We start from the raw sequence: 15,640 nt of genomic DNA, 5'->3' as shown, positions 1-15,640 counted from the left end.
AACTGAGAGAATAACACTTCCACTTCCAAAAATATCTTAAAGATATCACTTAAATGACTAATGACTACAGATCTCCCACCACACTTGACTTCCTCAGAGATATTTTCACTTTCTACAAATTATATTACACCTAATAAAAAGGTACATGTTGAGTGAGATTTGAAAATCTATTTCCTCTTATTTTTTAACATAGCACACAGGCTTCAACTTGCATAAAGTCACTGACGCTAAATAGCATTTCACGGAGAGTTCCTGATAATGGGCCAAAATGTATAACATGGTGTCTGGGACTAGATAGTGTTTAACAGCTCAAAATGATAGCAGAAAATATTAGGGCAAAGTAAGGAATTTATTATCTTGCTTAAGTGAAATGTCCAAGGATGAGGCTTTGTCGGCTTTCTCTTCAGAACTGTTTGTGCTCTGACTGCTCAAAATGACTCCAAGCTGCTGCTGCTGCTAAGTCGCTTCAGTTGTGTCCAACTCTGTGCGACCCCATAGACGGCAGCCCACCAGGCTTCCCAGTCCCTGGGATTCTCCAGGCAAGAACACTGGAGTGGGTTGCCATTTCCTTCTCCAATGCATGAAAGTGAAAAGTGAAAGTGAAGTCACTCAGTCGTATCTGACTCTTAGCGATCCCATGGACTATAGCCTACCAGGCTCTTCCGTCCATGGAATTTTCCAGGCAAGAGAACTGGAGTGGGTTGTCATTGCCTTCTCCGGACTCCAAGCTGATGCAAGGTCAAATCTGAAAACATGTGTGTGTGTGTGTCTTCCCAATGAAAGTGAAATAAAATCCTAGCTGGCTTCCAGGACCTCCCAGGATCTTCAATGTTCAGATTCCCTTTAATCTCTTCAAAATCATCCCACCAGGCTCTCTTCCTTATATTTCAGGCACACTAGCTTCTCTTCTGTTCTTCAAATGTGCAGAGTCCTCTCTTACCCGGAAACCACTTTACTGTTGTCCAGAAACTGTTTCCCCAGCACTGCACAGGCTGGCTCCTCTCCTCCTTCAGGTCTCAGCTCAGCTCAGTGTTCATTCGCTTCTGACCCTAAGGAATGGGCAACCTGTTCCTCCCCTACATGTCACTCATCAGACTGTCCTTATTTGTTTTCTTACATATAGCCTATCTTCCTAATGAGAAAGCAAACTCCATGATGCAAGGACCTTATTCTTATAGCTCACAGATGTATGCCCAGAGCCTAAATAACAACAAGAGCACAAAATAACAAAGAGCACTCAATAAATTTATTACTGTTAAAAATCAAGCAACACAGAAATTTACAAGAGAAAGCAAAAGTATTTTTTATATTATCCACAATTCTACTACCCAGATACAGTAACTGTTATCTGGTGAATGTTATTCCATCCCTTTTCTTTGGGCATTAAAGATATATATATCAAATATATATGATACTATATATCAATTTTCTTCTTAGATTTTCATTTGTACTTTATTTACAACAAAATAACTGAAGTGAAACTGAAGGAATTAAAAATCATCAGAATATTTACTTACAAGACATAGTCACCCCTAACATATCCTTCTAAACTTGACGAGATTATGAGAGCTATTAAGTGACTTGAATCAACGTTTTGTTGACAACCTGTTCCAATTTGGGGGCAGTTTGTATTTTTTAAAAAAATATTCTGATGGCACTTACATTTAATTCCATAATCATAATCCCACAGTTTTTTGGGTTTATATTTAAGTGGATTAAAATCTCACCTCCAATATATTTTTTTACCATTAACTTCCTTAACACTGAGTTTTAAAGTTTGATTACCCTCTTGATTGACTGGACTTCTGCCCAAGAAGATTTTTTTTTTTTTCAAGAAGATTTTTAAAGAGCTGTTGGTATCTGAGCTATTGTGCTTTTTGAGCTTTTGTGGGTTTAGGAATGTCAATTTGCATTTTATCAACACCAGGTTGACTGTATGTAATATTTTGGGTCATACTTTGCTCTCAGGTTTTTTTAGATATTGCACACCACCATCCTCTGGCATCAGATGTTTCAGACAGTTGTAAGGTCACTGTCATCCCTCTCTTATTTTTCTACCTGGATGTGAATATAATTCTTTATCCTTGATGTTCAGCAACTTTGCCAGAATATACCTTGGTGTTGTTGCTGTTTAGTCGCTCAGTCATGTTTGACTCTTTTGCAATCCCATGGACGGTAGCCTGCCAGGCTTCTCTGTCCATGGGATTTTCCAGGCAAAAGTACTGGAGTGGGTTGCCATTTCCTTCTCCAGGGGATTTTCCCAGCCCACGGATGGTACCTGGGCTTCCCTTGTAGCTAAGTCGGTAAAGAATCTGCCTGCAATGCAGGAGACTCGGGTTCAATCACTGGGTTGGGAAGATCTTCCGGAGAAGGAAATGGCAACCCACTCCAGTATTCGTGCCTGGAGAATCCCATGAACAGAGAAGCCTGGCAGGCTACAGTCCATGGGTTCACAAGAGTTGGACACGACTTAGCGCCTAGACTACCACCAGGGATGGTACCTACGTCTCCTGCGTCTCCTGAGCATTGGCAGACCTACTCTTTACCATTGTGCCACTGGGAATATGCCACCTTAGCGTTAGTCCATGTCAATTTCTCTGGCCGTGGGCTACTATTTGATAAATCCAGTCTCATTTCCCACTACTTCCTTGCAGGGGCTACACCTACTTTGCCAACTTTTTGCCCTTCTGTGACCTCATTATGCTGCTTTATATCCCTCTGGCTTGGCACAGGCCAGTAAAATTTCATCTCTACGCCCACCCTGTCCTTTGCTGCCGATCTTTCCAGCAGATTTAGCTCAACCTTCTCTCTCCTCCAAGAGGGCTTCCTAGACCACACTCAGGTAACCAGCCTCTATCCCCCTCCACTCCCACGAAATGTAACATGTAACCCTAGTATATTCTATTCGGTGCACTGAGCTACCATCACCGGTTCATGACCGTTTCACATCCAGGACTGTGAGCTCCAAGGGGAGGGCCGCCTCGTTTATACCCACGTAACTACGTAACTACCCAATTTTAAGAATTCTTGGTGGTAAAAAGTTGGAGATGGTAGAGGAGTGTGCGGACAAATCACTAAATAGCTAGTTAACTACCTAGACAAAGTATAAATATATACAGGTCAAATGCCTTAAGCCTCTGCTGCTGCTAAGTCACATCAGTCGTGTCCAACTCTGTGTGACCCCACAGACGGCAGCCCACCAGGCTCCCGTCCCTGGGATTCTCCAGGCAAGAACACTGGAGTGGGCTGCCATTTCCTTCTCCAGTGCATGAAAGTGAAAAGTGAGAGTGAAGTCGCTCAGTCGTGTCTGACTCTTCGCGACCCCATGGACTGTAGCCTACCAGGTTCCTCCGTCTATGGGATTTTCTAGGCAAGAGTACTGGAGTGGGGTGCCATTGCCTTCTCCGCCTTAAGTCGCTAATGAACAGTATTCACAAACCAGAAGGCGGGGTAGGTAAAAACTGTGAAAGAGAAGCCTGCAGGTGAGTGAGCGGAAAAGCAGAGTTTCCGTAACGGAGGAGGCAGGTGTCCAGGAGGGTCCAGGGTCGGCTCTCCTGTATCTCGGCCCTTTGTCTGAGGATGAAGGCACGCCTGGTCAGCCTTTTACCGGTTGAATGACAGTCATAACTCTCGCCCACCAACGCAACCCAACCGCGAGCGAACACCAAACTTCAGGGGTCCGCGGCGCAAACTCAGTGAGGAAAACAGCGGCGCGGAGCCAGCTCCGCGCATGCTCCATGGGGGCGGAAGGGGCCGGCAGGTTGCGCCTGCGCGCTGCGTCCACTTGGCGCCTCCGCTTCCGCGGCCGGGATACCGGGCGAGACTTCCCTGGCGGGATGGTCCCCCGGTGCCAGGTAAGGGTGGGGAGTCCGCCCGAGTGTGTCCGCCCGTTCCTCCACAGACGCGGCCCTGCTCAGTCAGACCCCGGAGACTGCCACCGCGGTGGTGGCCCCTCCCGGTTTCGGAGGCTTTGCTATGGCCTCCCCAAAGAAAGTCAAGTCGATTTCTGCGAACTCTATAGTTATGCGGGTGACGGCTCAGAAGACCAGCTGGTTCCTAAACGCTTCTCAGACTATTCTTTTCTAAGAAAACAAGTTTTCAATTTAAAAAGAAATGCAGTTAACTAAGAATTCCTAGGTGAAAGTGCTGCATCTGTGTATTGGCCAACCGTTGATTATTTGCAGACCTCTGCTTGTTTCGTGATTTCCCTAGTGACTCAGCGGTTTAAAAAAAAAAAAAAAAAAAATCCACCTGCAATGCAGGAGCCTCAAGAGATGCGGGTTCGACCCCTGAGTCGGAAAGATCCCCTGGAGAAGGGCACGGCAACCCACTCCAGTATTCTTGTCTGGAGAATCCCATGGACAGAGGAGCCTGGCGGGCTGCAGTCCATAGGGTCGCAGAGTCGGATACGACTGAAGTGACTTAGCACTCACGAACGCTTGTTTTGTAGAGAATGATTTGCTCGGAGTGACAGGTGGGTTATTTTACTTGGTCGGATCCCTTGGATACCAGGCTGTCTTACATAGGTTTGTCCTGGGGAATACCAGTTTATCATGTGTTTCAGACCCACCTGCGTTTGTAACTATCAGGGTTTGTATGTTTCGTAACATAATCCCGGACAGCTGGGTTCAATGTAATGTAAACTGGAATCGAAGGTCATATGACAACGGTGAAAGACGTGTCTTTCACCTATTTGGTCATTTATTTGTGTAAGTCATCTCTTGACTCAGACATTTGTTCACTGCCTAAGTGTTTATAAAAGGTGCTATAATTTTATGTAAATTAAAGGCCAACTTTATGGTTTCTAAGAAGATGTTAAGAGCTTTAGTCGTGCCATGCGTGTATTTATAAAACTAAAAAGCATCTGGAAGTTAGTCTAAATTGTACTTAAAGCCTAAATTTTTTTCAAAATTTGAGTTTGTGGATATACTGAAATTTTTATGGGCACTTTAATTTTCTCTAACTTATGAAAAGTGTCTTTGATTAATGCATTTGGAAAACAAAACCCCGGGTTGAAAGTCAGGAAAGGGCTATGAATTGTTACTGTTAAATACATTTTCTTTCTTTTCAGGTGGAAGTGTTGTATTTTGCAAAAAGTGCTGAAATAGCAGGAATTCGCTCAGAGACCATTTCTGTGCCGCAAGAAATAAAAGCATTGCAGCTGTGGAATGAGATAGAAACACGCCACCCAGGGTACTTAAAAATTTGTAGAATGTATATGATAAGCACTTTTTAATATTTAAAAATGCATGAGTAAATGATAAAAGTAAGAGGTTAATGTTGATTTCTACGTTTAATGTCAAAAGTATCATTAGCTGTATTTTCTGAAATCTTAGATTATAGTATTTAAAAATAAACAGTTCCTTAAGAAGGGTTTGATATTTTACTTAAAAAACACAGTGAGCTGGGATACTCCCAAAGAGACGTGACTATATTAGCTTTTATAATTTACAAAATACTGAAAATTTAGATTTTGTATTTTTATAGCATTAAATGAAATTGTTACAAATTCTGTTAAAGTGTGTGCTTTAAATTTTTATGTCCCACCCCTTCTTTAGAGAGCTCAAGATAGAAATTTTTAAGATTGAAAGAAAAATGAAAGCTAAGAAATGTTAGCTGCTGCTGAATTTGCAGTTTTGCAATATTTGATTTATTTTTTTCTGGTTCTTGAAACTTGTCTAATTTTACTGCTCTTGTTCCTACCTCAGATGAGTCTTCTTTGGAACAAAATATAAAACTGGCTTACCTGAATGTGTTCCGGGAATACTAAGTGTCACTTAAATCCTTGTAGATGTTTAACTTTGAAGCTTTAGTGCTGTGTAGCAGACAGTCCACAATGTATGTTCCAAAAGAAAACTGTTCCTTCCTGATTTCATATCTTTTTAAATTCTTAAAGTGCTGCTGATAATCAATGGAAGTGGTTGGGCCTCTGTCCTACTTTACCTTTAACCTTGTATCAATACCTTGGCAGAGAGGCACTTGGTATTTTGGAACCTTACAGGGTATACTTAGCATACTTGTTTCCTTAGATGGAAAGCTCCTGGGGAGGGCATGCACTGATAAATGTTTCTTTTTTTTTTTTTTTTTTACTTGGTCTGAATGTTGTCTCCAGTTTAGTGTGGGTTTTTTTGTTTGTTTTGTTTCTTTAATTGACTAAGACACCCAACATCCAGTAATGAGTTGTTAGCAATTTACTGCATTCTTTGTGATAAATAAGTATGTTCTTTAGTGGCTATATACTTTCTTTGCAAAATATGAGTGAGTTTAATTAGTCATTTTGTAGAGGATGCTTCATAAAATAGTATTTATGTAATTTTAATTGCAGCTGAGGAGATTTAGGATCTAACAGCATTGATAGGTCTAATTATACTTTTTGCCCTTCAGATTGGCTGATGTCAGAAATCAGGTGATATTTGCTGTTCGTCAAGAATATGTCGAGCTTGGAGATCAGCTCCTCCTGCTTCAATCAGGAGACGAAATTGCCGTTATCCCTCCCATTAGTGGAGGGTAGTACTTTTGAGCCACCTGGGTATGTGAGAGAGTTTCTTTCTTAACCAGTGTTGTGGAGCAGGATCATACAGATAATAACCTGTATATTGTGTACTTTATACTCTTTGTAAGACTGCCTGCACTAGCTCTTTATTGGTGCAGGTGGACTTACAAATGCCTATCATCTTTGCAGTTGAATGTCATTTTGATATGTTCACTCTACTGATTTAACATGATTCAGTTGAGCTTTTATTTTGTGTTGGGCACAGTGCCAGACACTGGTGTTTTAATATTCCTATTTTGTAGAAGGGAAAACTGAAATTCCAAGAAGTTAAAAAAGCTTGTCATGATCACATAGCTAATAAGTGGCAGAGCCAACATTTGAAGTCAGATTATTGGACTTTCTGGGTACTTTTCCACAAATAATGCTTATTAATACTGGATAATAGCTTTCCTCAGTACAGAGAAATGTAGAAAAATTGTGTAGCTGAGAAGTAAGAATATTTCTCTTCCTAAGGGAAGAAAAAAGCTTGCCATTTTCCAGGTATAAAAAGACAACTTTATTGTTACAATTGCATTGCAAGTGGCTCTAGGACCCATGTCATCTTTCCACTACATAAAAATGTAGTCCATGTCTCAGTATGATGATGTGTAAGAACCTTGCTTAGTATAATGTGGAGAGGCAAACAGAATGAGGCTTAATTTGTGAACTGAGAAATAAATAATGTAGAAATTAATAGTCATCCATAATTGTAAGTTAGGAATGAAAGAAAGCTTTCTTAATTTGATAGTGGTTTTATTTCAAAGTCAAGAGTAAGTATCATCCTAGACGGCAAAACTTTGGTTGCATTAAAGAAAAGAAAAAGCCATGGATGTCTGTTTCTTTTCACTCATTTTTTCTCTCCACTCTCCTGGAGGGCAGTCCCCTAAAAAGTGAAGAATATATATTGCGAAGCAAGTCACCTGGCAAGATCTTCTATTTAGAAAAAATACAATTCTTTGTTAGATATGTATCTCAGTTTTATTTGAAAACTGTGGCCACCATATCACCACCATGGTTATAGAAGAATGCTACTTTTTGAGTTTGGAATTTATTCAGAAAACAATGGTCTGCCATTGAAGGGGGGTGTGTGTGTGTGTGTGTGATGATTAGAGCTGTCCTTTGAGAAGAGTAGGAAGATACTGAGCAGCAGTGTGTATTATTTGAGTGTGTTTGGCAAGATTTCTTAAATGCAGTTTTAAAATCTGTATTCTTAACAGAATCAAGTTACAGGAACTCAGTGTGGTCTGAAGTTCATAGATGTTTAGGTTACCTGTATCATAATGCAAGAAAAAGTGGAAAAAACTCAGGTGGCATGTGTAGGAGGTTGAAACTTCCTGAAATCTGGTAGCATCAGAATAATCCAGTAGTTTGTTTTTTTTCCCTCTTCAGTAGTGTGATCATAAATACCCCTTCCCCAGCCCCCCACGCTATGTCTCAGAACCCTGTTTGTTTCCATAAGTTATCCCTGTTTGTAATTCCTATTTATTGCTTTGTTCCTCCTCCAGCATAAGTGCCCTGAGTGCAGGAGCCAGGTCTTTTGTCCCTTGGCCTATATCCAATCTCAGGCGTTTAGTGAGTATGTAATAGATCCTTGATGGATGAAATGAAATATATGGCAAAGAACTTATAGCATCTGATGAATAGGCCTTCAGTTCATTCCCTTGTTTCCTCAGTTACTTAACTGGGTTGTGCCTGATTATGAAATGAACCCAGTTCCTGTGGAGTCGCCATCATTTCTGCTTGCTCTCCTTTTTGGATAAAGAAAAAGCCAGTACTGAGTGTACTGCTTGGTAACCTAGTGGTTTAGAGGTGATGTGCCTGTGGATGAAGGAGGTAAGAGTAGCAGTTCTAGAATGGGGAATATTTCAGCCTATGAGATAGATTACCTTTTAAGTGATGATGTTAATGGTAAACTTCTTATAACATGCTTGATTCATTAGGGCCTTTTGTAAATTACTGAGTTCAGCTAAAATTTTATACTTATTTTTATCATCAGATTTCAAATCATGTCTCCTAACATATCTAAGAGTCACACAGAGTTGGACATGACTGAGTGACTGAACATATCTAATATAGAAAAAAATATAAATTGAAATACAGCCGATAAATTGGGTGTTTTGACTTTAGTACCTATATTAAGGTTTGCTGTGCATACTGAGTTGCTTCAGTCATGTCTGACTCTATGCGACCCTCTGGACAGCAGCCCACCAGGCTCCTCTGTCCACGGGATTCTCTAGGCAAGAATACTGGAGTGGGTTGCCATTTCCTTCTCCATATTAAGGTTTAGTAATATCTTATTTCTAGAAAAGATACGAATGAAGTTGAAGAGAAATCTAAAGATATAATAAAATTCACACCTGAGAAACTTTCAGTAGATGAAGCCTCACAGCTGGTGATTTCTCCACTCTGTGGCGCAATATCCCTATTTGTAGGTGAGTTTTAATTTTCATAGCGTCTATTGACTATACAAGATGGTTGAAGTTTGCAAGTGTTTCTCCTATTCAAGTGTTAATAGTCAGAGGATTTTAAGATCCTGAGCAGTAAGCTGAGATTACCCATGGTGGTAACTAGAAATTTTTAGTTCTTGTTTGCTTTAGTAATCTTTAAATTAACCTATGTTTAAAGGCAAAAAAAAAAAAAAGTAGAATAAAAGTCATTATTAATAGAGAATTCTGTGTTTCCAGATATTGAAGGGAAAAAATGGTGATGATATTAACTTAATGATAATCCTGGGAACATGATGTTTTCCTTTTAAGTGTCAAATCTTAATTCTTCAAAAGGGGATATATACTGGTTTGTCTTATTAGTGTTTTCAGTAAACTTGGCTAATCAGTGTCATTTTATTTCCTCATCTTTGTGATAATTATCTTTTGATTTTCTAATCAAGTCTTTATGTTTAGAAAATTTCAAAGTAATTTTTACACAAACTGGTGTGCTATTCAAAAATAACCCCCTCCCCCTGCTTTTTTTAAATTAGTGTGGCTATTTCAGTTGTAAGGAGAAGCCTTATTTTGTAATTTTTGTGTTTTTTTTAGGGACTACAAGGAATAATTTCGAAGGAAAAAAAGTCATTAGCTTAGAGTATGAAGCATATCTACCAATGGCAGAAAATGAGATCAGAAAAATTTGTAGTGACATTAGACAGAAATGGCCAGTCAAACACATAGCAGTGTTTCATCGACTTGGGTATGATTTCCTTCATCAATTTAAAAGTTTAAGTTTAGTTGTTTTCCACCTTTGTACTAATTCTGATTCTGAGATCTTTCACTGGCATCCTGTATTACCTTGAGAGGGAGGTTCGTGTATCATTCTGGCGGACTGTGCCTTTAAGGGCTGCTTGTTATATTGTTAACATTTGGAGAGTTCAGTTCAGTTGAGTCCCTCAGTGGTGTCTGACTCTTTGTGACCCCATGAATCGCAGCACGCCAGGCCTCCCTGTCCATCGCCAACTCCCAGAGTTTACTCAAACCCATGTCCATCGAGTCGGTGATGCCATCCAACCATCTCGTCCTCTGTCGTCCCCTTCTCCTGCCCCCAGTCCCTCCCAGCATTTGGAGAGTAGCTGATGCTGTAACAAAGTCCAAATGTGTAAGACTCGTAGGCTCTGTGCCCAGCAGCCTGTGCTGACGGGTGCTAAAGGCCAGGAGACACTTAAAGAACGGTTTTGTAGTCTGGACTTTGTTTATATGACAGTCTGAGATTTTTTGATGTGAAAGAGTGAATGTGATGTGAAAGACCTCAAGAGTGAGGTCACGAAATTTATCTTTTTGGAATTCCAGGCTTTGTAAAGAACCCAGCAATGGGACTAAATCTATCATCTATTAGTTATTATTTTGTCATTGACAGCTATGTTTTTTTAATAATGTTATCAATTCTTTTATTTACTGTTTATTGCTATTTAATATTTTAAATTCTATGTTATATTGATCATGCGATTACTTTGTATTTCTAGACATTACCTGACACTGTGCCTTGTTGGTTTGAATCAGATACTTGTTGAATCAGTGAGGTCCCTTTCTTGGTGCCCATCAAATAAATCGAGTGGATACATGCTAACAAACTGGTCACAGCTTTGGCTTCTGCTAAATGCAACTGAGATGAATTCCTGTTTTCTAACTAAATGGGGTGTTTGGGTAAAATTCTGAATATTTAGTTCTGTGTGCCGTGCTAAGTGGCTTCATTTGGATCTGACTCTGTGCGACCCTGTGGACTGTAGCCCACCAGGCTCCTCTGTCCATGGGGATTCTCCAGGCAAGAATACTGGAGTGGGTTGCTGTTTCCTGTTCCAGGGGATGTTCCCCACCCAGGGATTGAACCCCTCTTCTCCTGTGTCTCCTACTTTGGCAGGCAGTTTCTTTACCACTGAGCCTTTACTGTTCTTTACCACTGATGCTCAGATATTTAGTTCTAGGAATTTTGCTGGATTTCAGTGGAATTTTTTTTTTTTTTTTTTTTTTACGTGTTGATTCTTTAACATGCAGCTTCAGAGGAGATGATGAATTTTTTTCTTCATCTTGTTAAAGCTTGGTTCCAGTGACAGAAGCAAGTGTTATCATTGCTGTGTCCTCAGCCCATAGGGCTGCATCCCTTGAAGCTGTGAGCTATGCCATTGATGCTTTAAAAGCCAGGGTGCCCATATGGAAAAAGGTAAGTTAGGAAAATACCTACCTTGCTCTCTGGACATAATTTTTTCTTAGAAATTTTTAAATTAAAGAACAAAGGAAAAGAATACATAGAGTATTTATATTTATGGGCCTTCCCTGACTTTATAGAATCTTGTTTTCTTTTATCTATGACATAGGGTGTTTATGTAATCTTCTTTCCAAGCATGAAAAATACATGCCTCAAATAATGCATGACTGGGAGAAGACCTCAGCAAGTGGTAACAGTTAGAATTCCTAGTCTGGAATGTTCCAGTGGCTCATATATGCAGTAGTATCCCTTGGAATTGAATTCCCTTGAGTTAGAGGGTCTTTCCTTTGGAGAGCAGGAATCATGCATGGCTATTTAGGCAATGGCTAAAATAGAGATTTCTCAAGGCAAAAGAACCTTCTCCTAGAACACCTTCATTTCAGAGGGGGATAAAAAGGATATTGCCTCTGTGGAGAAAATGCAGAGTGGATTTAAAAACCTAAGTTTGAAAGTCTAGCTTGTTTTTGGTCCATATATCAAACCCATCTTAGAGCATCCTGAAGAGATGAAAAGGCCCAGCTCCCTGATTTCTCCCCTGGTTTAGTTACCTCAACAGTGGGACCATTCAGAACTCTTAGACACGTGTACTTACACTTGAGAGTCTCGAATTGCCCATGGCATTGTGGCTGATCGCAAAGCTGAGGAATGCATTCACTGCCCAGTAGATCAGGGCTCAGGGTGAAGGACCGGAGGGCGAGTCCTTCCTAGGAGCCTCCTGCTTCTGTCAGTGCTGAGATGAGCTAATTGGACTCTGAACCAGCGCTTATGAAATTTAGTGACCCATATTTTCTGAATCAAAACTGAAACCCATTGTTATAAGGGGATACTTAAGAACTAGAAGATAGCATGTATGAAAGGAATCTTGTCGTAGTGAAGCTCAGGTATCTGGTTGCTTGGCTGTGAGCAAGGCTGCCACCATTTTGATAGACCATGAGACAGGCCCCTGGAGAGAGCAAGGTAGAAAGAGCATTCCAGAATGAATTGTGAGCCTGGTTGAAAGAACTTTCTTTACCTAGGAGGAAAGAATAGCCAGCCAGCTGACACAGTAGATGAGAGAGCAGGAGATGGGATATTGAGGACTAGCTGGGCTTTCTGTTTGCTTCTCTGTAGAAGGTGAGAGAGTGTCCATAAAATGGAAAAACCTGAACTCTGTGGCCAACCCCATAGAATCCAATTAGAGAAGAGAAAGTGATATATTATTATTCCTCTTCTGTCCCCAAATTGTCTAAATTCTAGTCTGGTTCTGGTTCCAGCCTGTGCTTTGAGATTATCTGTGATGTAGGCAAGTGGTGGGCGGGTGGGTAGGGCAGGCACGTAACAGAGCCGTGGTCACCTACCTGTAACTCAGACCTGTTTAGGTACCTCTGTGGTGGTCTCTTTAATTTCAAAGCTAATGGAAACACCCCTTCTGCCTTTGGAAAAGCATGTTTAGAAATGTGGAAGGTAGTAGGTGTGCCTGATAGAACAAAATGTTTAAAGACCTTCCATCTTCCCTACAAAACCTTGCCCAGGCTATTGCCCATCGTGGTCCCAAGTAGAATTAGTAGTTTATTCCTTTCGATGTTGGCACCTTGCCTTGTTAAGGCTTCTTGTCTGTTGTTTCTCCTACTGGACTGAATCTTTGAGTGTAGGAAGCATGTTTGTTTATGTTTTTGCTCTCAATGCCTTATGCAAATGTCCATTGGATTGTTAAAAGAAGAGCATATTTAAATAGTTGTGATAATCATTTGCCTGATTCATTCCAGTGTATTTGCATTTATTAAAATGCTCTCTTTTGAATTCTGGTTATGGTTCTGTTTTTTAGGAAATCTATGAAGAATCATCATCATCTTGGAAAAGAAACAAAGAATGCTTTTGGGCAACCAGTGATTAAACCACTTAGGTTTTTAGAGCCCTAAAATTTAAACTTGGTAAATTCTTATCTTTGATCATATTTCCATTCTTCTTCTCTAGAAGATAGTTTAATGAAGCCGATCTCTTATGTTATACCAGTGGAACAAAAGAGAGGAGAAAAGAAAGCACAATAAATGAGTGTTTAGGACGAGGGCTTATATGGGAACTAGAGACAGAGGAAAGAAAGACTTTAGGAGGGAAATGGAAGAATAATTTGAATGCGAGGAATGATGCCTGTGTGGACAAACAGTTCTGTGACTGAGTCCCAGTTGTAATTTGACTCACACTGAGGAGTCGCCCCTCATCAGTGACTAGCTCAGGATGCCCCCTCTGTCCCCCTCCTGCCCCCGACACCCTGTCCCCGCCCCCCCCCCCCCCCGGCCCCCCGCTGCCCCTATGCCCAGCGATATTGTTGTCAGGGATGCATTTTGGGAATGTTGGCAGAACTGAAAGTTATAAAAAGTCCTTATCAGATACTCTTAATATATTTTTAGAATTTATGTATTTTAAAAATAAGTAAATAAACATGATTTTAAAGGTTTAAAGCAGTATTTTCTTGTTTTTAAAAACTCAGTGATGACGCATGCATGCTCAGTCACTTCATTTGTGTCCAACTCTTTGAGACCCTATCAGCTGTAGCCCACCAGGCCTCTCTGTCCATGGGATTTCCCAGATAAGTACACTGGAGTGGGTTGCCATTTCCTTCTCCAGGGACTCTTCCCGTCCTAGGGATTGAACCCACATCTCCTGCATTGGGAGGCAGGTTCTTTACCACTGAGCCACTGGGGTAACCTGATGATACCTAAGATATTTCATAATATGAGGATTTCTTCTATTTCAGAATCTAGTATAATCTTACCATAATGCTTATTGTATTTTGTTATTTGTATTGTATCAGTATATAAATGAGCATAAAATTGTCAAACAAGACAAACTAGCAAGGGTGGTTTGTGTTTTAATGTTAGTTATAAGATTGTACTCACAACCTATTAAGAAGGAAAATTATGTGATTGTTTAGTAAAGCATTTTCAGATATCTTTTTAGCTTAAGCAGTGTTGTTAGTGAAGTCATTAATAAAGTTATGTTTTCTGCAAATCTTATTCTAAATAATGGTCCAATTTTTGTTTGGTCGACCCATATATTACCTTGATAGATCTTAGGATATAATTTCCACATAGTTTTTTTTTTTTTAACTGAAGTGTGATTTGCAATATTTGGTTAGTTTTAGGTGTACAGCATAATGATTTGGGGTTATTTTGCAGATTATATTCCATTATAAGTTATTGCAAGATTTTGGCATAATTTCCTATGCTGCACAGTAAATCTTTGTTGCTTATCTGTTTTATGTATAGTAGTTTGTATCTGTTAAGTCCACATTCCTAACTTGTCCTTCCCCCCTCATCCTCTCCCTTTTGATAACCATAAGTTGATTTTCTTGGTGTTTCTGTTTATATTTGGATTCATTTGTATTATTTTTTGGATTCCATATGTAAGTGATATCATACAGCATTTGTCTTTCTCTGACGTTTTTCGCTAAGCATAATACTCCATTCATGTTGTCGAAAAGGATAGTTTCTGTGTGGTGAGTAATATGCCAGTGTGTGTGTGTCTCATCTTAAGCGAGTCATCTGTTGAGTTGCTTTCGTGTCTTGGCTGTTATAAATCGTGCTGCTATGAACATTGGGGTGCATGCATCTTTTCAAATTTAGAGTTTTCATGTTTTCCAGATATATCCCCAGCAGTAGAATTACTTGATCATAAGGTGGTTTTATTTTTAGTTTTTTAAGGAACCTCCAAACTGTTTTCCATAGTGGTTTCACCACTTTACATTGCCACCAACAATGTGTGAGGATTTCTTTTTCTCCACATTCTCTTCAGTATTTATTTGTAGGCTGATTGATAACCATTTTGACCAGTGTAAGGTGGTACTTCATTGTGGTCTTCATTTGCATTTCTCTAATAATTAGTGGTGGTGAGCATCTTTTCATGTGCCTTTTACCTACCTGTATGTCGTCTTTGGAAAAATGTCTGTATGGGGGTCTCGTCCATTTATTTATTTATTTATTTTTTTTTTTATGATATATGTGTGCTTAGTCACTCAGTCCTGTCTGACTCCCTGTGACCCCATGGACTGTAGCCTGCCAGGCTCCTCTGTCCATGGGATTCTCCAGACAAGAATACTGGAGTGGGTTGCTATTCCCTTCTCCAGGGGATCTTCCCAACCTGGGATCGAATCCAGGTCTCTTACATTACAGGCAGATTCTTTACTGTCTGAGATACCACGGAAGCCCAAAAAGTACAGTAGTACAGTATAAGAGCTGGTCAACAGGAGCTGGCATCCAGTGAACAGGTAAGAAGAGTTACTGACTGGAGGAAGGAGAGGAAGTGGGAGATGGCAGAGCTGAAGGATCGTCAGCAACAGGAGACGGAGGCCAGGCTGCAGTTTCACTCACACCTGACGTTGACGGCACAGGTTCTGGTTCCTTGCTGGCTGCAGGTAGAATTATCTACCTTCTTGAAAAA

General features: G+C 40.3%; 1 protein-coding gene across 1 annotated transcript; it reads left to right on the top strand.

Annotated features, from left to right (window-relative positions):
- The first annotated feature begins 5,071 nt into the window (after positions 1 to 5,071).
- On the top strand, positions 5,072 to 13,231 carry MOCS2 (molybdenum cofactor synthesis 2). Its single transcript, XM_065905591.1, has 6 exons — positions 5,072 to 5,193; positions 6,385 to 6,529; positions 8,837 to 8,964; positions 9,568 to 9,718; positions 11,056 to 11,179; positions 13,029 to 13,231. The coding sequence occupies exons 2-6, from the start codon at positions 6,432 to 6,434 to the stop codon at positions 13,095 to 13,097; spliced, it is 570 nt and encodes a 189-aa protein (XP_065761663.1). The 5' UTR covers positions 5,072 to 5,193; positions 6,385 to 6,431; the 3' UTR covers positions 13,098 to 13,231.
- Positions 13,232 to 15,640: the final 2,409 nt, after the last annotated feature.

Source organism: Muntiacus reevesi, chromosome 14 (genome assembly GCF_963930625.1).
Source record: "Muntiacus reevesi chromosome 14, mMunRee1.1, whole genome shotgun sequence".
Lineage (NCBI taxonomy): Eukaryota > Metazoa > Chordata > Mammalia > Artiodactyla > Cervidae > Muntiacus > Muntiacus reevesi.
Note: the sequence above shows the minus strand (reverse complement) of the source record. Positions and strands in the feature narration are given on the sequence as shown.

What these genes read in the sequence shown, in the direction of transcription:
- MOCS2 (XM_065905591.1), top strand. Translation starts at nt 6,432, where the DNA reads ATGTCGAGCTTGGAGATCAGCTCCTCCTGCTTCAATCAGGAGACGAAA. An exon ending in CGCAATATCCCTATTTGTAG is followed by an intron (nt 8,965 to 9,567) that starts GTGAGTTTTAAT and finishes TGTTTTTTTTAG; the next exon opens with GGACTACAAGGAATAATTTC. An exon ending in GGGTGCCCATATGGAAAAAG is followed by an intron (nt 11,180 to 13,028) that starts GTAAGTTAGGAA and finishes TCTGTTTTTTAG; the next exon opens with GAAATCTATGAAGAATCATC.